A 20,248-nucleotide genomic window follows, 5' to 3' on the forward strand; every position below is an offset into this window, starting at 1 on the left:
AGTCGTCCACGCCATTGTTTCCTGATGTTGTTGTTGCTTGTGGGTGTTTTCTGCGGAAACCAGGCGATGTAATAATCGAGCGGCGCGCATCGCCAGCCCGAAGACGCGTCTGGCACGTGCGGAGGTCCGCCCGCCAAGCCCGGGTTTTACTCTTCGCAAATAAAATCAATTTTACTCAAAAGGCGCTGCTCGTTGGCATGTTGCAGGTCTCCACGTTCTTCAGTTCTTCAGAATGTTGCACTGCAGATGGGCTAGTTTCGAGGGGCGATGGGAATGGCTTTCCTAGATTGGCTGTCGAAACTATCGGTTTTTATCCTTGAAGCGTGGCTTGAACTTGGGTTTAGTCCCAAAGCATATTGCGTTGCCCTAAACTAGATATCTGTTCAAGAAACAATGCATTCATCTGTGTACATGCTATGCTGATTATAATGGTGGAAAACTGTATGGAAATAAAAAGACACCTGGAACGCCATCCCTGCGCTATCCGGTTAACATAGACACTGGGTGCAGATATGCTCCAGCCTCTAGGTCAGTAGAACGTCAAGGCAGTCGACCAACTGCAACTCATACATCAAATGCAAAGTCCTGCCCCAGGATCAAGCCGAGGTCCCGCCCAAGATCGATCCCGTAAGCCAGACAGCAGCACACGCGCCCAGGACGGAAACCCCGACCAACCGCTTCTGCCACGTAGATTCCTCCGACATCTTCGCCGGCCCAACCTTGGTCCTGACCGTGTAATGCGGGGAAGATTCCTCATGCGCACTGGCACCCTTTGACCCCAAGGACTCGTTCTGCCGGGCGAGGTAGTCCTGGTCGCGGGCGCGCCATTTGTTCACGAGTCGGGCAATCTCAATCAGATCTTCCTGCAACGAGCCCGGCTCGGTCGCATTAACATTCTCAACTTCGACGTTCTGCACATTCCCAAAGAAATCTGCCACGGTGCGAAGCCGTCCCTCCTGCTCGCCGCCAGGGAACAGGTCCCATCTGACGCCCGGCTGGGAATGGATCTTGGACTCATCGTACGAATCGAACAAGTCGCCCAGCGTGAGCTTCGAGTTGGCACTCGTCACCTGTGTCTCCAAAAACTCCAACACATAGTATGTCCAGCGATCGATCACCGCAACTCCGACATCATTGTCCGCATGGTGGGAGTAGGAAGATTGGTCAAGCTCACTGGATCCGGTAGCGATGATGTTCGGCGAGTAGAAATGCGTATACATAGTGTTCGCCTGGCAGGTATCAATCATGAACAGGAGCTCATGGTAGCGCTTCTTTTCCCACATCTGACCGAAGGCGTCCGCCAGGTCCCAAGCCCCGATTTCCTCGGAGTCCTGGAACTTCAGGAACTGGTCGCCGCCGTGACCAGTCATGTAAACCAAAACATTACTGCCCGCGTCGGAGCCTAGTCGCTTGCTGCGTGGTACATCTTCGTCCAGGCGATCCGTCAGAAGGCGGATGAAGTTCTCCACGGTGACCTCGTACCCCCGATAGTCGACCTCGATGTTGTCGCCGTAAAGATCAACGGCGCGATCCGCGTTACTGTAAACGGTTCCGGGGAAGGCATTGCGAGGGTTGCAGGCCATGTCATCGGGGAGCATCAGGATGATCTGCGAGTCGGGGATGCCCAACCGCTTGACGGTGCGGTACAAGGAGAGGACATTGGCGAGATGACGGTAGTTGAACCAGAAACGGGAGGTTGAGACGAGGACGGCCCAGTTGGAGGTATGTTCGGAGGATCCTGTGACTGTGAGGGCGAGTAGAAGTAAAGGCAGGACTCGAAGGAGTCCTGAGTAGGGCGTCAACATGTTCGGTGATGGGATGCTAAACCATCGCAGACACCTGCAATGATGATCAATCAAGCCGCATTCGGGGAGGGAGTCGGAGGTGTTCCTGAGGCAGGAAGGCGGAGATGCGGGTAAAGAAGGCTTTAACCGCATATAGCATAGCTCCATACGTGACGTAGTCAGGATGTTTGAGCTATTTGACTTGTTTGTGGTGTTTACATTCATTGGACTTGAAGCAGCGCGCATACCCGTTCCTGAGGTAGATATTACTAGAGACTGCTCCGTACATAGGACCGGATTACATACAACGCAAACCAAACAGCACATAGATAGACATTCTAGTTCCACTCATATCCTACATCATATCCTTCCTGTTCATCTTTCCAGCCGAGCCCTGTTCCTACATCATGATCTGATCAACATGGCGCCTCACCCTCGGATAAACGTCTTCATAGGCTGTCGCGCCCATCCAGGCATCCAAATGTCCCTTGCCCGTGAAGACTTCCCGCTCGTACCAATCCCTTCCATGCACATTACAAAGTGTCGTGTACGAGATATCCGTGTTCTCGGCAGTAAACACCATGTTTCCTGTTCCTGATAGGAACAAGATCGGAATTCCCTTCAAGCGTTCGAGGTTTTCCGGCGTGACAAGATTGGTGAAAGCTGGCCCGTTGGCTAGAACGCTCTCCTTCCGGCCACTCTCCATGAGCCATTGAAGGGAACGCATCGAGGTGCCACCGAGGAAGCGTTCGAGTTGGGTGTGGGTGGCGTCATTGAGGTTTTTATGGGTCCAAAGACTGAGGACTTGTTAGGTGATTGTTGCTGGCGGATGCACGGAAGTCTTTGGGACACTTACCGGCCAAATACAAGTTCGCTCCGATGGCAGACAACCGATCGGCACGACTCCCCGGCCTCCCCTTGAGGGTAAAAGCGCAACGCCTGGTTTAACAGTGACTGGATATAAGTGTCGTTGCGGCTACTGGTGCAGTCCCAGTACGGACTGACCAGTCGGGCATATAGGGAAGTGGGAAATTTGGACAGGAGACTATCAACCTTTCCAAACTTAGGGTTCATGAAAACCATTGATGCGGTGATTCCCTGAATCCAGTCACTAGGAATTGTGCCGTCCAGTAGGCCGCAAGACAGTGCTAGGGAGCCTGCGCAGTGGGCCACCACGTAGACCTTTGGGGGCTCGGACGGACTCATTGTGCTGATAACCTTGCGAATGTGGACAAGAGCAGCGTGTATATCGCGCCGTGCATCATACGGTGTATACCCTTCTCGAGCGATCGGAGCTCGTCCGACTCTATGAGTGATGCAGTAGATACGGTATCCGGACTCGCGGAAGTACTCGACTGCATTCCTCTCTATGGTAGGAAGAGCGAACATCTTGTGGTCAACTGCTGCTCCTGGTATAAAGAGTAAAGTTGGGGCAGGACCCAGAATTTCCTTTCCTTGGAAGGTAGGATTCCACATCACCATGTTTGTAGTGACTCCGTCAGATGCTGTCAATGGAATGGTGGAGGATGGGGTTACTTCCTTAGAAGCGTAGTTCAGCGTTGTGTCTGGCCACTGAAGTTGCCCAAGCGCCGAAAGAAAGGGCACGGAAAGCTGTTTCGCGAAGTAGGCAAGAAAGTTCACTGTTGATTTGGCCCTTGTCCACAGCGATGGCCCACTTGTTTCGAAGGTTTTCAGTTCGTAACCGAAATCGTCTGGAAGAATACGCAGCATACCGCGGCCTACTACTATATTGCTCGGATCTGTGATGGTGACATACAGCGTGCTGGTCTGTCTCCAGAGTTCAAGTGGGTTGAGGAAGGATGCACTGTTCACGACTTTGTAGCCGTTGAAATGCAGTTTTCTCCCACTGGTCGATATCATGTCAAAGTTATAGGTCAGGTTCGCTGTGTCTGGTTGCCGGGCATCGTAGTTGAACAGTTGGAAGGTGCCTCTGTGAACCAAGAAGACACCTCCAAGCGTGTTGCAAGTAAATGTTCCCGTCAAGTTTGCCAAATGTTGACTGCTCTTTACCACTGCAAAGCGTCAGTGGAATTTGACTAGAGGCTTATATTTAACAGTATGAACTCACGCTCCTCAGCACTCCATGCTTTGACGCTCAGGAAGAATCGTGCATTCTCGCAGCGGCCTCGAGCAAGCTTCGTCGCGACCTCAAAGTCTTTAACGTCATGACCAGTGTATATGAAGCCAGTCATGATCTCCGAGAACACGACGCCGGTGTTTTGATTTTCAGTGGCTTTCGCAAGCCTGTATGCAAGTTGCGCGGTTTCTGCATCTTGAGTAGAACGATATGCCGGGGTACCGAACATGTCCAATTGACCTGAGGCTGTTAGTGAGGGAGTAGCGTCCTCGTCTCTGCCCAGTACCCACCGTTTTTCGTGTTATAGTCGATGGCTATATTTCGCCTCCGGGCTACCATCTCAACTGATCTCTCAGCAAAGGCTGTAATGGTCGCAAAAGGATTGACGCCAACAGCTGCTGGCAGCGCAGAGCTGTCGCACACGACCAGTCCTTCATACGCTTCGCTGCTGTTTCCCTTCAACACTTCCCCAAGGTGATTGACCACCCCATTATTCCCAGTGTTGTCTTTGCTGATGCGCGCTCCACCTCTGCGGTAAATGTTAGGTACTTCAACAGGTGCCGGGTCTACCGCTAATAAACATACATTGGATGCACTGTGATTTCCTGCCTACCCAAAGTACTCCAGACTGGGTTGGCTATAAAATTCCCACCGACAGCAGCCGTCATTCTCTCGAGGATACCGTGGATGCGAGATACAGATTTAGATCGACCCACGCCCGAGTATGTTAGCACTGGCTTGTCTTTCTGGAGTGACAATCTGCCTTGGCTACCTGCAATATGGTGAGAAGCAGTTTCTATAATCTGACAAGCATGCAAGGTGCTCACTGTCATGCGACATGATCAAATATACGGCAGTCTTCTGCACACTTCCCTCGGGTACGTATGGCCCAAGCTTGCCTTTCAGTCGTGCGACAAACTTCTCTACACTCTCGACAGGACTGTATTTGGGACGTCTCATATCTGGCAAGTATTCCAACATGCTGAACATAAGTGGGGCAAGAGCGTATGGTACTGCACAGTCTTCGACCACGAACCCGTCCAGAAGGTTTCTCTGATCCCTCAGATCCAGGACTGAAGTTATGCATGGTCCTACGGGTTGCTCAGGCGTAGGTTCAGGACGAGCTATGCAGTTAGCTTCATAGTCGGTGTTGTACCTGTTACAGCGTCTCAGTTCTGTGTCTATGAAAAGCGCAGCGATGAACTTGCCCAAAACCCAACATATCCCCGTTGCCGCTCATCTCAGTCCCGACGTCATCGCTCAAGTCCAAGCCCATCTGTCTGCTGCGGAGTAAGATCTCGGTGGTTCCGATGCTTCCAGCTCCTAAGAAAACGAATTTTCTCGCATGCACCCACATAAGGTCGTCAAAGAAAGTGCTAAAACGGTCTCGTCCACAGGAGCGCCACGCGAAGTATATAATGTATCCTTCACGATCGGGGGCTTTGGCAACATATCTGACCTCGCAATTGCAGAAGATCTCGGCACCCCAATTCCATGCATCACTGAGATAATTCACAAGCGTTGTAGACTTGCTGCCGTCGTTGATACCAGTCGCATCCATTCCGGTCAGCTGTGACGCCTGCATATAGACTCCCGTAGAGTTGGGACCGTCCTCAAACCGAGTCGTTTGTGGAACACGGTAGAATTTATCACCCCAGCTCATGAGCTCCGCTTGCGTTTTGAGGAGGTCGGCTTTGAGGAGCTTTGGGAAAGTCGGAGGGTACTGAGCAGGTTCCAGAACGCTCCTTGCACGGTCATAGTCTGGACATCATCAGAAACAGGTCCAAAGGAGAGCAATTCCCGATCCTGGAATTGTGCGATACTCAAAGGCCACGAAAGTGCATGCTTACACTTCTTCCATGCTTCGTGTCCTCTCAATTCCTCTGGCCAGACTCCCATTTCCAGAACTTTGCGATGGGCTTCAAGGAAGACATTGGCATTCAGAAGGCTGGTGCCACCAAGACCGTTACCCATATATACGTTCTGGCCTTCGCCTACCACGAAGTGGTATAGGCCATTGGGGTTCCCCGCGTCAACCATAGCTCCAGGGATACTTCTTCTATCGCCGGGAGCGAATTGGCCGCTGACGTGAAGCTCCTCCACCGCATCTTCCAGTTTTTCAGGGAACTCACCAGGCCATCTCTCCCTCCCTCGTTCCAGGACGCAGACGCTCTGCCCTCCTCTGGCCATTCGACTGGCGGCCACGCCCCCTCCATACCCTGAACCAATGGCCACCACATCGTAGGAGTCTCGCATGAGCTCTACTGGCATTGAGATACGGGGGAAGCGGCTTTGGGATTGTGGTCCCCTGTCAGCTCCGTTGGCGGAGTGAGCTTGAGGCTTCCTGGGCGGAATTTCATTGTAGGGTAAGCCCCCATTCGGACCATTGTGCACTCCGTTCATCCCATTCACTGTGTGCTCCGCACTTTTGATTCCGTCTTGCATTGCAGTTGGTTTTTCCGTGTTGATAGATTGTCTTTTTCTGAGACCGAGTATCTACGGAGGCAGGTATATGATGAAATCGAAATCGAGCAGAGCGCCTTATTAAACTTATTTCAGGCCTTAGCTTCCCTAAGTGATTCGTAACAGAAGAACATGGGGCCCGGTCACGAATATGAGATATCTTGCTCACCCGTTTCGATACGAGTAGGCCTTCAGTTTATCACATGTCGTGGGATAGAACAATCGTCATGTTCATATGAAAAAAGTTTCTGGGCGTGAATCGACCCCGCCCGCATCGTATAGTCAAGGCTGAACCAACTCTGTCGTCTGAAGAGTTTCCGCAAGCAGCTACACCACCAGTTCAATGGTGTGTAAAGAAAGGCTGAATTGACTTTGTGGCTGGATGTAAGTAAAGTAACGGTCCGCAGACATTCTGGCATGTTGTGGCTTGAGAATCTCGGCTCCTCAGGCCGAAGAGAATCTAGGTCAATTAGACTCAAGCTTGACGATCCGGGGCCCTTGGCTGGTCATCTTGAGGTATTCCGTGGCGCCTTCGGCCATTACTTGATTCGTCAAAACAGGCAAACCACGGGGTTCCCGATCGGTCATCCCGGCGAGTGCGTCAAGTTCTAGGCTGCCACATGAGACGCCTGAGGAGACAATCATTTGACGTCTTGGAAACTATATCTACCGCCATCAACTACTATTCATACAACGAAACTCAGGAGATCATGTCTCATCACTTTCACAAGCTTTACACTTGACCACTTTGTTGTCAACTTGTTACCATGCCTGCTGGGTCTTGTCAAGTCTATGGCTCCGTATCTGGTGAGGACATCAACAGTTACCCCAAATATACGGGTTCGCCCTTGTTGTTGTTCCTCGCTGATCTGTGGCTCTTCCTCTGTAACATCTTCTACCTACCATGCATTTTCTTGCCTCTCACGCCATGGTCTTGTGGGAGTCTGGATGAGCTGTACCCTTCTCTAGCCAACATCTTCGACATCTGTCTTCATTGTGTTCTGTTTGTCCTCCAGCTCGTCTTTCTTATCTCGCTCCCATTATTTATCTGGCTACCATTCGGCGTCTATGTTCTGTATATTGTGACCGCTCTTGCCTTGAATACGCTCATCTGCTACGCTTTGAACCGGGGTATCCCAGCAGACGGTCTCAGGTCGACAGAGGATGATTTCTCAAGACGGTGGAATCGCCATGAGGACGAGTATTGGATATTCCTCAATGGAATTTGCGTTGGGTTGGTTCTCATTTCCACCCTATCTTGTGAGTACAAGACTGACCGAATCAGGAGGAACTGGCTACAAAATAACGTCGATCGCATATCGCGGACATTCCACCGTCCAGTAGTCGGCGTCCACAATAAAACGTATGCTTCCCCATCCTTTGTCAAGGTTCAAACTATCTAGATGTATGGGTGTCTGATAGTCGATAGAACTGGTGTCATATTCGACATTATCCAGTGCCTCATTCAACGTTGTTTGTTGTACGCGACAAATGATGTTCGAGACTGCTACGTATTGGTTAGACGAGCACTGTATCGGCCAGAGGTAAAAAAGGTTGTGCTAATCCTGCACTCGCAAGGGGGCATTGAGGGCGGTATGATCCTGGATTGGCTTCTCGATGAAGTACCACAGGATCTCATCAGACAACTGGAAATCTACACCTTTGGCTGTCTTGCAAATCACTTCAACAACCCGTATCGCGACACGGCATCGTGTAACGCAGCGATGCGCTATGTGCGCACGGGAGACATCACTGGCAATATCCACAACCGCAGCATCTTACACATTGAGCACTACGCCAACAAACGTGATTTTGCATGTCGATTTGGGGTGCTGAATTTCGACCACAGTAAGCCCCAGGACCGTCGCGAAAACCGGTTCATGGGTAAGGTACTCGTTAGTCCCGCTTCAGGCCACCAATTCAATCAGCATTATCTTGATACGATGTTCCCACTTGACCCAACCAACCGGTTTACGCGGGAGCCACGGGAGGGCGACTTCATGGACACAGATGTCATAGTAAGTCGGCATGATAGGCCTGAAGAAGATAGGCCTGTCACGATCCTAGATGCAGCGGGGCTGTTGGACGCAGGCACTGGGGAAGTAGATGGCACTAGCCTGAACTCGGTACTCTCCGGTAGTGCGCAAAACATGAAAGTTGGGCTCAATATGAAGTTGAAGATGCACCAACTGAGCAGATTGTGGCTCTATCGAAATGGTGGCCGTCCAGTCTCGTGAGCTTGCTTTCTATCTCCAGGTGTGAGGTAGGAATTTTGTATCATAGGTTCGTCTGAACGAAAATGTAAGCGCAATGCATACGTATTTTGATCATTGAGCTTGCTATCACAGCAGTCATTGAGTCGTGCAGCTGAGGATGGCTCCGAATTGAAAGTCTGCCTTGTGGCCTTACGCGTACTCAGTTGATGATTTTCTCTCGACAATAAAGCCTCGGCTGTCTGGTTGAAATGAAAGGCCACTGCCAAAAATCCTTCCAATAGGACACATAGAAATTATCAGGTGCCTATGCACTTGCAGGACACTTTGCTCCGTCATGTGGCAGTATAAATATGTTAAACCGTGAATGAGTCCGGAGATGCCGATAAAATTATAAAGAATCAAGATGCCTCGGCTATTGCCTGAATCGGAAAGCCCGTGCTCCACCGAACCGGCGTGTGAAGGCGGCCTCCTTAACCCCCGCCAGATCTCAAGACTTTCTTCTTCATTTGCTTCGTGCATATTCCTGTGTTTCAACTCCTTCCTTGTCTCGGAGTCGGAAAAGCACTAGATATGGCGGAATCAGCAACTCTTTTCAAACCTCCGCCGTTGGATCCCACCAAGGCGCCCGTTGAGAATGTGTTAGAGCTGACACCGGTGATTGACGTGGGGAGAGTATGTCTTTCCCTCCCATCTCTTTAGTTCTCGCGAGTCCAACGGTTTTCTCTCTTTCAACAGGATGTGTTCACCAATACGCGACCCCTTTGGCATCCGCCTGGTGCGCGAGGCATCTACGGCGGTGCTGCCATCGCCCAGTCTCTCGCCGCTGCGCTACGAACTGTTCCCGCCGATTTTGCCGTCCATAGCATGCACTGTTACTTCCTCCTCGCCGGTGACTCCGAAATCCCTATACTGTACCACGTGGAACGAGTACGTGATGGAAGGAGCTATATCACGCGGACGGTACAGGCCAAGCAGCGCGGTCGCCCCATCTTCACCACAACACTGAGTTTCAACAAGGCCAACAGTGGCGGCAAGAAGAAGCTCGAGCATGCATCTTCAATGCCAGCTGTCACTCTGCCAGAGGAGCCTGGACCGGGGTCAAAAAGGAGGTTCGAGGAATCGGGCGGTGGGCCATTCGAATCACAGAAAGCGGGGGTTATAGATCGTCAGTCTTCATAGTGTGCCGGAAGAGCTTGAGGTTATATGCTGACTGTCTCAGGAAACCGCCCTCCTCAGGAGAGGAAAACGAGACGATTCATGCGGTCACGGGGCAAGATTTCCGATGCGGGTGGCCATCAGGCTCATCTTTCCGCCCTTGCATATATGACCGACAGTTATTTCATTGGCACTGTGTCCAGGGTTCACAACATTCCTCGGTTCTCTTCCCCAGAGGAACTTAAGAAGGCACTAAATGCGCTCAAGAACCCGTCTGACCTGGATGATGAGGATATTGCGCGCGCTCTCAAGGAGCTGAAGGAAGAAGAAACGGCAGATTTACGCCGTCGCTTGGAGGGCGCTTTGCACAGAGTAACTAACCAGCCACCCCAGGAACATAAGGAAGTGGGCATGATGGTCAGTCTTGATCACTCGATCCACTTCCATAACCCTTGGGCATTCCGGGCAGACGAATGGATGCTTACAGAAATGGAGAGTCCTTGGGCCGGTGAGGGACGAGGCTTGGTTTTGCAAAAAATCTGGTCAAAGGATGGAACATTGATCGCTACATGCACCCAAGAGGTATGTGTGTTGAGTACTTTTACTGAAAGGACATGTCTAATGAGTTACTTTTTAGGGAGTCGTGCGCCTCAAACAAGACGAGCCACCTCGGTCTAAGCTTTGACGAGGAGGACACATGCTGTTGACGTCCAGTCGTAGTAGATATACCCGTATTTGTGTATTCTCGAGTAAATCATGTTAGATAGTATAGATTTGATAATTGTATATAGTCTAGTCGGCAACGAACCGATCCTATTCCATCATCTGCAGTCATTCCTCGTCGGATTCTTTCGTTGGTCTCTTGGGGCATATCCATATATTACTGGCACCAGAAATGAAATTCGTGTAGATTAACTGTAAACATTGGTGCTACTGGAAACTATACCTTTTAGTTGAGGGCAAGTAGTATGCGCCTTTTCACAAGAAAAGTAGAAGTGTGCATTCTGGGCTGGTCTGAAGTCTCCCAGGTGAACAAATTATAATATATCAACAAGATTGCTCAAGTCATGCAGATCGTCAACGGCATCATGAAAATGCAAAAATAATACAGGCGATAAAGAAACAATGCTTTGACCGGAGACTTTTCAAATCAGACAGCCGCCCATCCGTTTGATGGCCCAATGCAAGAAGCGATGCAAAACGCAAAAAATGCAACAGAAAGCCTCCCATGCGATGGCGTCCTTTTCGCCGCCTTCCCCTTCTTCCCTCCTTCCTACCTCATTATTCTTCAACCATTACACCATCATCTTTTCAGGGTCTTGTTGATACATTCGGCTTTTCTTTTCACAGTACTCCAGAGCCTTAGGGCCCCAGACTTCTCTTCCCTTGTATTCCCCCACATACTCTGGCCAGCTCTTGATCTCCTTGGCAAGGTTTTGCAGTTCCTGCATCGGCAGCTCATCCAGAGTTGTCAAGATGGTCTTGACACCAAAGACCAGTGCTCCGGTACGAGGAAGTCGACGGAAAGTTTGCCGCTCGCGACGAATGACAATATCTTGCGGCGTTGGATCCGGGTTCTCCTCAGATAGAGAAGTTGGTCGATAGAGGATCTCAAATAAATCTTCATCAGGCCGCTTCACTTCGACGAAGTAGTTGGATCTTTCCATGGGCGATGATGGCGTGAGCCGAGCCAAGAATCTGGAGTAAGAATGTTAGCCTCTCTCCTTGCTTCTGCAATTCGCCTGTACTGCCAGTCAAAACATCCAGAGTACTTACTTGCTGACTGAATTGGCAACCTGCTGATGCCACAGTGGTACCGGATTGTGAAGTTTGGAGATGGTCCACCCAATGCGGTCTTGAACTGTCCAGCCAACGGGGAAAAGACTTGCGCTGGCGGCGCTATTCATATCGGTTAGTCGGTCTAATTGGATGCGGAAACAGAATTATAAGACTAACAGATAGTACTCGTCCTCCTCGTTTTTCATCAGAATACTCAGGTCCTCCATCGTCAGTCTGACGGCGATTTCTAGTGGATCGACGTCTTTGTTCTTCCCTCCAAAGCAAAACGTCTCTCCGGTCATCTTGTTGTGCACAGTCGTTTCATCGCCGCACTTTTTCTGTTCGAACACATTGGAGAATCGCTGGCAGAGGAATTCAACTACCTCCTCCAATGCCTCTAAACATGCATCGTATGACTCAGGGAGGCATTGGAGGACCTTGCTCTTCTCTGTCTCCAGCAATTGGCTTCTAACTTCGTGCTCGTCCATATAGTTCTTGTCAACGGTGAGCCAGTTCTCCACGTCCAATTTCCGAACGTCCATCATAACTCGGTACCTCTCCCTGCCCTTGATGGGCTGGGCCGGATAAGGAGCCATTTTCTTGAGATCATTGCAACCCTGTTCTTGGACATGTTCTATGCGCCATAACGATGTTAGATTCTTTCGGTATCTGGTGAAGATAATGGAAAGAAGAAAAATCGACAACGCAAGACATGATAGGGTATTCATTGCCGTTGAGAAGAAAGTCCACAACAAAAGGGAATGAAGAAAAGGGAAAAAGAAAAGAAGAGGATCTTCGATGAAGCTTTTTATTGTTCACGCATACAGGTCTCCACGTCGCAAGTCTGATGGGAAGAGGCAATGGGAGAATTCAACATGGCGAAACTCTCTGCTCCCGGCGAGGACAATGGCTCCAATTATAATCAGGAGAGTAAGCCATAGACTCAAAGATCATCATTAGGGTCAGACGATTTAGCTACAAGTGGACTACTACATTCCGGATTCAGGGAGCTGGGTTGGGTTCTGATACGTTCTGTCTTTCCCCGCAAAAGCCGCAATTCGCCGCCCCGAAAAAAGAAAAGGAACCTGACAGCATCCACATGATCCCACTGAATTCTCAGCATTCATTTCAATCGAGCTCCACTGGGTCTTAGTGGTAAACGCGGGGGTGAGGATCCATCAGAGAGTGAACTCTATGTGGACGAGAAACTCAAACCATGCGCAGGTCCGTCTCCGCCCTGGATCCGCAGCCCGGCCCATGTACTAGCTGCTGGATGTCACTCAATTGCGACGGTACCGGTGCCTACTAGTCTTGATTTGCCTGGATGGGAATGGTACTAAGTTAACGCGCTTACTCACATACGAAAGAGTACTAGGCCGGGCAAGGGTTGTGACAGAGACAATAATACCACTCCCTACTTCCATTCTTCCTATGGAATCGTCAGGCGCAGCTCACGCGTATATCGTCCGTGCGCGCGCCCATTGGAAGACCTCGTGAGCTGAACCCGATCGGATCCTAGGGGAAATGATTCCCCTGTCTAACAGGTTCCTGCGGTTCCGCCCCAGCGGTATTCGTCTTTTTTTTTCTTTCCCGGGGCAGACGCAGCGACATCGAAATGGGTATATCGTACTTGATGGAATTACGAAATGAGAAAGAAATAGCGCAGTCCGGTATGTTGAGACCACCTCCGGGGACCAGTCAAGCATGTCTTTAGACCGGAGTGCATGAAAATCATACATCATCACCTGTGCAACAGAGGGCACGATGACCGAAGGAAAGCGCGTGGGATGCTGCGTGGGCCGGCTTCCCACTCGGTACCGAGTGGGAGGAGGGTCATCAGCTCCCAGCGTAATGGCAAATAGACGTCCTCTTAGCCGGCTATGAAATTCTACGGACCTGCCTACCATGCTGGGGATGGGAAGAAGGCACCGCTTGGTCTCCATCTGTTTCGAGTGACGTGCTGGCAGTCTAGTCATTCCAGTTGCTGCGACTGGTCAGTCGGCTCCGGCGCAGCGATGCCACTATATTGGAGCTAAGTCGTTAAGAGAAAGCCCCAGGTCGGCACTGACGTACTGTGAGGTGTCCTTGCAGTCCTGCCAGGCCTCTGGCGCAGACTATACGCTATTCACCCGCTAGTGGAATTCTACTTACTGTGTTGGGACGTGCATCCCATCCATGGTAAGTTGATGCTCAGCGTGGGCGTGATGGAAAATTATGAAATAACCTGACGGGCGATCCACCTCCGGCACGAGTCCAGAATCTGCTCTTTTTGTTTTTTTCTCCACTCTTCCTAAATGAGCCCATCTGGGGTTTTGCGCTGCAACCGCCCCAGTTCGCGCAAAGCGCGCTTGCCGCAGGTTCAGTCTAAATGGAAACTAATTATCAGTGTCCGTTACGTTTGCTCTTCTCAATGTGCGACAAGACGGCGGTGTCTCAAGAAAGAATGCGTCTTTTTCTCCCACTCGTCTCATCTAGCTGGCTTTTGAGTCTTTTTTTCCTTTTTCCACTTTTGGTTTATCTTTTACGTTGCTTATGCCGCGTTTCTTTGCTTTTTCTCTCATTTCTTTTTTCATGATTTTTAATTTTCCCACCTTCTCTATACTCTTTCGGGATTGCTTACTTTGCCCCTTCCATCATTGTTGGGGCGATCTCAGATTTCCTCCGCCAGAAGATCAAGGTTAATCACCCTGTTTTCTTGCATTTCCTTTTTCTTTTTTCGGGTTCTCCTCTTCAGTTTACATTCGTCACATCTGTCCAAAATCATCCACCGAGAATATCAAATCCTCCGAGACACAGCGGGCTCTCGGACCGAAATGGACTTTCATTGCCCCCAACTTGCTTTTTGGTACGCCAGCTCGCCGATAGCAACGATGGGACAGTGGGGAGTTCCTAGTGTCTACTGCCTTGACTTGACGACGACGCTCTAAGTGGACTGACTGGCTCGCGGACCCAAAATTGTCTGCCTTTCGGCACAGCCTACTATCTTAGTCCATACGGTACAGGCCAAAACTCATGTCTAGACTCTCTAGGCCTCAGAAAAACACCGGCGCACGGTGTGGTAACCCACCTTTCGTCAGTGATCGTCGAATGATTGAAGAGGGATTTGCAAGAAGCTCGGCGGGCCATACGGCATTACTCCGTAGCGACGGATTGACTCAGCTCAGGCCTAGTCTGAGACTTTGGGAGCCTACTAAGTAGAGGGCTCCTCTTTCTGGACCACGCCATCGGAGTGGACGAGGAAGCTGCAATTCCGTGCTGTGGGACTCGACTAGGCCCAAGTTGGGTCCAAGTCCCAAGAGGATCAACTCACCGTGCACGGACGGCTATGCCGGTCCTACCATGGTGGTTCTCCACGATTCTCCGCATGGCAATGAGACTTAGTTCTAGGTCTACACCGGTCTTGGTAACTGATAAGCCACTGGCCGGTCGCCCTAAAGGGCAGCTTGTACGGTAAGATATTCGTACTTGTGTCAGGGCGTCTTACCCAGCCTCTGGGACCAGAAGTACAAACCGGCTACCACTCGGGCTTAGATCGGGGAGGGCGTGTCTCGTCTCGTAGAGGGAGAAAGTAGTCCAGATGGCCAGGGTTTGCTGCCGCCGTTGCTGAACGGGGCTCTAGTGGCCTTGGCTTTTTCAAGGCAGCTGAACAGGGCGCTGCCTAGATCTTAGTAAGATGATGAAATCAATTGAGCCGACGGAACACAGACGCTGCCACGAAGGGGGAAGACGCCCGACAGACAGGTTTGGAGGGTCTCCTCGCAGCAGAGTGAAAACGTGGATGCGGTGGCCTTCCTGTTTGAGCGATTTGGAAGCCATCATGTGATCCAGCTGGTGAATGACCCCTGCATCATGTGATTGCAAGGAGGCTCGCTCCAACGTCCATCCCAACGCATCTTCCCCTCCTCCTTCGTTCTTCCCCTCGTCCTTATCCCAGGAGCAAGCAAGCACTTCGCCCCAGCTGTGTCACCCCCCTCGTTGTTTCATCCTCGGATCCAACGAAAACTGCCACTGCAGGCTCATCACCAAGCCTCTCCACCCCTTCCAATTGGGTCATCCAGGCAGATCGTGAGGAACGTGTCTCTGCACTGCACAACCATGACTTCCTCAGCAAATGTTTCTACACAGTCCCCTCCGCTACCAGCTGATGCGGATGCCCCGCCAACCTTTCAGGAATGGTACTCCTTCGATGCACTCTCCAAGTGTTGGAGCCCACTTCCACCCTCTACCTCAGTGACTTGCGATGAGAGCGCAATGCCAGCCTCAGACAAAGCGAAACTGAAGATACCTGCACTTAATCTTGTAACATGGAATGTAGATGCCTTCGCCAAGTTTCCCGATGACCGTATGGCCGGCATCATTTCCACCATACGCAATCAAACGTCCCCACCCAACATACTCTTTTTCCAAGAAGTCCCTAAGGCAGCACTGTTTTACCTCCTCAATGAACCCTGGATTCGCGAGAATTGGTACTCTAACGAGGGGGAGCTCAGCAACTATGGGGGTCTCGCATTCATTACCGTGATACTCTTATCCAAAGCCAATTTCAGTACAGACAGTCAGGACCCAGACAAAGCATGCCTCGGACCAGTCTGGCGAGTTAACTATCCAAGTAAGTTTGACCGAGACGCTCTCTGCTGTGATATCTTCATGCCACAATCCGCTACCCGTGTCCGTTTGGTCAACGTGCATCTGGACTCTCTTGCTTTCCAGCCAAGTTGTCGTCCACGGCAGCTCGCCATCGTTGCAAATAGTCTCCGTTGTGCCGGACATGGCTTCGTTGCAGGAGACTTCAACCCTGTTCTCCCAGAGGATGACAGTCTCGTGGCCACCAACGGTCTGGTAGATGTGTGGAACGAGCTGCACCCCGACGAACCGGGCTTCACCTGGGGTCTTGATGGTCGGGAACCTTTCCCTCCAGGACGGTTGGACAAAGTGGCCGTTCTTGGCCTGAAAGGGCAAGAGATGGACATTCTTCATCCCGGTGCAATCAATAGCGTGGGACAAGGTCTACTGCTACGACAATTGGATACCCCCGTGCCCTGGAGTGACCATTCAGGTCTAAAGTGCTGCTTACATCTTACTGAAGAGCCCTTGTAAGCATCTCATTAACATTCCCTTTAGGCTCTTTCTCTCTTAGCTACTCTATGCATTTACCTCTTGAGTAAGGACACACATCTTCCCAGGCTCCCACCACCCACCCATACACGTGGCTCTAACATCCATTCATTCCTATTCCATTAACCCCAACTGGTCAGACGCGTCTTTCTACTACTGGATTTGCGTAGAATATGATAAGACAGGATATGGCTATCTCCAATGCCCGCCCCCCATGCATATATCTATCAATGCATCCAATAAGCACCCCACATTTGCTATATATATATACAGTAGTTGTGACAGCTTCATTTGTTATCAACGGATGATGGAATAATGGATGCCTTGATCCATTATCTTCCTAAATAAGCCACCAGCGTCAGACGTGCATGAACGTACACGTCTATGTTATCCGTCTCTTTGTGTAGAACTACGTGGCTTATCTTGGTTTCCTACTGTAGAGAGCGTGAGAGGGAGTCTAATTTGACGTAGTACTTAGCAGTCTTTACCTAAAGAAGAAGTAGTCACTCCAGGTACTCCGTATGGGTTATGGAGATGCCTACTGTATGGTTGTTCATAATGGTGCCCAATAATTACCACGGTACTTCATACCGAGGTTCCTGATAATATAAACATGATGGGGAGAAAATAACTCAATGTCGGATAATTTCATAACCAATAACGTATGTCCTAATATTGGGTATATGCACCTGGACGGTAATTATTGACCTGTCTAGTACAGTAGTAGTCGGCCCGGAAGAATGACCTAGGTCCCGAAAGGGACAGCGGCGGTGGAAGAAACCATCATGGATAATTTTGCCATTATGGGATTAAATAGAATTCATCAAAAAGCTCATCCAAAGAGGTATCCAGGGGAATAAGAAAACACAGACAATTGGCCCCAAAGTCGGTGGGGCTCGCAACAAAATGATCATGTCCAAAATCGTCCACACGGACGCAAGCTCAAGCATATAAAACGCCCTCCCAGTGCAGTGCTGATCATCATTGGTGTATCACAAAAGTTGGGACTTCCACATTCAACCCGATTTGTACTCTCAGTCGTTTCTTTTTTCGGACCATCCATACAGGAGCGCTCTCTGCTGCCTGCCTGCCTAACCTAAGCAGGGCGCCGTCTACCTGAATTTGGCCCGGCACCGACCCATCACTTCGCCCTGACAGACAAGCTCTGCGCTGAATTCACTACCATCTAGTGTGAGGTAAATGTCAAAGTACACTCGGTAAAAAGTACCCTGAGGCGTGTCCATGCGCTCGAAATCGGTCTCCAAGTTCTTACGGGACAGATCGGAGGTGAGGGTGACGACTTCCTTGATACCTGCATTCAACGTTAGCACCCCATCAACCAGGCAGCCAGTCCGAAATGCAACTTACGTGGATCCTTAGTGTACTCTGGACAAACATCCTCATCGCACGCGTACAGAATATCCTCGTACATGAGGGTCGCTCCCGGCGCAACCTGCCGGAAAAAGCTCACCTTGACAGGCTCGCCGATTTTCACCCGCTCGCCCTTCTGCACGAATATTTGCCTTGTGTACTTGCATCGGTCGCGGCCGTCAAGACTAGGAACCCGGTATTGCTCGGGGTGATATCCTTCCTTGAAGGGTTGCAGCGTGGCCATCAGGTAATGGCGTCGTGCTACACGGTGCGTAATCACCCGCTCGGTGATTCCGGCGGTTACGGCACCTTTAACGATGGCAGCGACCGAGTCCATCGGTCGGACTACCTTGGACTGATATTGTGGAGGGACATGGAGCTTGATCTGCTGGAAAAGATACTCCGAGGCACCGAAACCACCAACAACAAGGACGTTCTGCATTTTTGGTTAGCTTTCCAATGCAGCTGGGCGGACGGATGGTGGGTACAAACCTGAAGTGACCTGTTCTGCGCTTGGATCGCTATGATTTGATTGCGCACCAGCTCAAGGATCCTATTCACGACGGGCTCGAAGCATTGCAGAATCTCCTCGTTAGTGAACGTCATGTAACCCTCCTCGATGCCTGCGTCGGGGAAGTCGGCTTCAATTCCGACATCCACTGCCCATTTCTGGCCATTGTTACGGAAGTCGGCCTTGATACGATTCTCAAAGTCCATGATACATTTGGCATACACCTTGCCTGCCGTGCGGGATCCATCCGGCAATTTCATCTTGCGAATCTTCGCACGGAGGATGTTGCTAAAGTTCCGGTTGAGCGCGGTGGAACCACACGAATCTCCAGAGCCCGCGGTGCACTCCGCGACGCTGAACGGTTGCTCTTCTTCGACCTCATACGCAATTAAGTCGACCGTACCACCTCCACAATCGACAATGAGGATGGCGTCCCCAATCTTGAGGTTCAGCAGACCGGTCTTTGCACAGAAAAGTGCCGCTGCCTCAGGTTCGGATACCAAGGTGAGGCGGTTGTCATTCTCGTCTCTCAGGAAGCCGGCCTGGAGGGCGGCGGCTCGTGTTGCTGCTTTCCCAGCATCGTTCCAAATGGCCGGTACGGTGATGTAGTACCGAATGTTTCGCTCTTCACGGGTAAACACTTCACCCAAGGTCTTTTGGAGTTGGGCCCGCATGGCCTGTCGCAGCTTGAAGAGGTAGTCGGCGGCGACATCGATCTCCGACTTGCCCGGAGGCAAAGGCGGCAGGTTGATGGGGTCAATGTACGTGTTTCCGGAGAGCATCAGCTGAAGCTTGAACCACTCGACTTTCTGTACCCCTTGCTTCGGGTATCCGGTGGGGGCCAAAGCATCAGCGATATCCGGGCCCCAACCCACCACCTTTTGGTACTGATCGTAGTACAGAACGGTCGGGATCTAGACGAGCCAAGTAAAGACACTGGTCAGTAAGCTGGTCATGTGCGGAAGTGAGGGGCGGGGGGGGCTTCTCGGCACCTTTTGTTTGGTGTGAGTGCCTGCGCCAGGCCACTCTGTGATGATGTCCTCTCTCGCCTCGTTGTTGGTCGCGAATGCAAAAGCCACACCGGAGAATGTCGTGCCAAAATCGATACCCACAATCAACTGAGCCTTACTCCGGCCGGCGCCTTCTACTTCGACGGCGGGGTTCCGCACGCCGTACTGGGGTTGGTGAAGGCCGGGAGCCATGCCAGGACCGAGCTGCTGTTGTAACCCGTAGCCGGGGGGAGCGCCCATGGGGGCCATGGAGGACTGGGGATACGGTAGGTTGGTGTTTAACGGCGGAGGGTGGTGAGGCATGGGCTGGCCTGGCGGCAGAGGGCTGGTGGGCCGGCCGGCGGTGTTGTAGGTGTAGCTCGGGGGGCGCCCCAAAGTATTCTGGTTATTCATGGGGAGGCTGGTGGTCGAGGAACTGGTACCGGAGGGAGGAGAGCTGGGCGAAGTGGCCGAGGAGGGAGCGGCGACGAGGGTGTTGGTAGAAGGAGCGTTCACAGGTTGGCTGTGCTGCACAGGCGAGTGGTTCTTGTTGCGCTTCGTCCCGAAGGTGAACGATTTGAAGTTCAACCGTGAGCTCATCAGGTCGATATGGAAGACCGGATGATGGCACGGAGGGAGGATGCAGATTAAGGGGGGGAAATAAGGGAAGGAGGGGAGGGAATGAGAGGAGAGGAGAGGAAAGGGAAGGAAGGAAGGAAGGAAGGAAGGAAGAGGAGGGGGAGGGAAAGAATGGAGGGAGAGAGAGG

The 20,248-nt window shown here is 51.2% G+C and overlaps 8 protein-coding genes across 8 annotated transcripts; 3 read left to right on the forward strand and 5 right to left on the reverse strand.

Annotated features, from left to right (window-relative positions):
- Positions 1-370: 370 nt before the first annotated feature.
- On the reverse strand, positions 371-1,870 carry BO88DRAFT_404657 (GPI-anchor transamidase). The gene has a single exon (XM_025706679.1). The coding sequence runs from the start codon at positions 1,803-1,805 to the stop codon at positions 597-599; it is 1,209 nt and encodes a 402-aa protein (XP_025563439.1). The 5' UTR covers positions 1,806-1,870; the 3' UTR covers positions 371-596.
- A 205-nt stretch (positions 1,871-2,075) lies between these two features.
- Positions 2,076-6,453, reverse strand: BO88DRAFT_487758 (FAD/NAD(P)-binding domain-containing protein). Its single transcript, XM_025712570.1, has 8 exons — positions 5,733-6,453; positions 5,091-5,643; positions 4,710-5,038; positions 4,468-4,654; positions 4,173-4,411; positions 3,874-4,122; positions 2,641-3,817; positions 2,076-2,581 (listed from the first exon to the last, which is right to left on the reverse strand). The coding sequence occupies exons 1-8, from the start codon at positions 6,325-6,327 to the stop codon at positions 2,185-2,187; spliced, it is 3,726 nt and encodes a 1,241-aa protein (XP_025563440.1). The 5' UTR covers positions 6,328-6,453; the 3' UTR covers positions 2,076-2,184.
- Positions 6,454-6,997: 544 nt separating this feature from the next.
- On the forward strand, positions 6,998-8,865 carry BO88DRAFT_387931 (uncharacterized protein). Its single transcript, XM_025704835.1, has 3 exons — positions 6,998-7,579; positions 7,631-7,708; positions 7,775-8,865. The coding sequence occupies exons 1-3, from the start codon at positions 7,113-7,115 to the stop codon at positions 8,580-8,582; spliced, it is 1,353 nt and encodes a 450-aa protein (XP_025563441.1). The 5' UTR covers positions 6,998-7,112; the 3' UTR covers positions 8,583-8,865.
- A 197-nt stretch (positions 8,866-9,062) lies between these two features.
- Positions 9,063-10,547, forward strand: BO88DRAFT_404660 (acyl-CoA thioesterase II). The gene is made up of 4 exons (XM_025706680.1): positions 9,063-9,233; positions 9,297-9,726; positions 9,781-10,298; positions 10,354-10,547. The coding sequence occupies exons 1-4, from the start codon at positions 9,132-9,134 to the stop codon at positions 10,399-10,401; spliced, it is 1,098 nt and encodes a 365-aa protein (XP_025563442.1). The 5' UTR covers positions 9,063-9,131; the 3' UTR covers positions 10,402-10,547.
- Positions 10,548-10,626: 79 nt separating this feature from the next.
- Positions 10,627-12,451, reverse strand: BO88DRAFT_404661 (heme-dependent oxidative N-demethylase family protein). Its single transcript, XM_025706681.1, has 3 exons — positions 11,673-12,451; positions 11,493-11,615; positions 10,627-11,414 (listed from the first exon to the last, which is right to left on the reverse strand). The coding sequence occupies exons 1-3, from the start codon at positions 12,089-12,091 to the stop codon at positions 11,012-11,014; spliced, it is 945 nt and encodes a 314-aa protein (XP_025563443.1). The 5' UTR covers positions 12,092-12,451; the 3' UTR covers positions 10,627-11,011.
- Positions 12,452-12,890: 439 nt separating this feature from the next.
- BO88DRAFT_37981 (uncharacterized protein) lies at positions 12,891-13,630 on the reverse strand. The gene has a single exon (XM_025704502.1). It carries the CDS (start codon positions 13,469-13,471, stop codon positions 12,947-12,949), a length of 525 nt encoding a protein of 174 aa, XP_025563444.1. The 5' UTR covers positions 13,472-13,630; the 3' UTR covers positions 12,891-12,946.
- A 1,595-nt stretch (positions 13,631-15,225) lies between these two features.
- On the forward strand, positions 15,226-16,818 carry BO88DRAFT_404663 (endonuclease/exonuclease/phosphatase family protein). The gene has a single exon (XM_025706682.1). It carries the CDS (start codon positions 15,591-15,593, stop codon positions 16,590-16,592), a length of 1,002 nt encoding a protein of 333 aa, XP_025563445.1. The 5' UTR covers positions 15,226-15,590; the 3' UTR covers positions 16,593-16,818.
- Positions 16,819-17,722: 904 nt separating this feature from the next.
- On the reverse strand, positions 17,723-20,081 carry BO88DRAFT_414876 (Hsp70 family protein; the record flags this gene model as incomplete). Its single annotated transcript, XM_025708186.1, has 4 exons — positions 17,723-17,922; positions 17,979-18,417; positions 18,474-19,406; positions 19,485-20,081. The coding sequence occupies 4 exons, from the start codon at positions 20,079-20,081 to the stop codon at positions 17,723-17,725; spliced, it is 2,169 nt and encodes a 722-aa protein (XP_025563446.1).
- Between the last annotated feature and the right edge of the window lie 167 nt (positions 20,082-20,248).

This window comes from Aspergillus vadensis (assembly GCF_003184925.1).
Source record: "Aspergillus vadensis CBS 113365 unplaced genomic scaffold BO88scaffold_10, whole genome shotgun sequence".
Taxonomy (NCBI): domain Eukaryota; kingdom Fungi; phylum Ascomycota; class Eurotiomycetes; order Eurotiales; family Aspergillaceae; genus Aspergillus; species Aspergillus vadensis.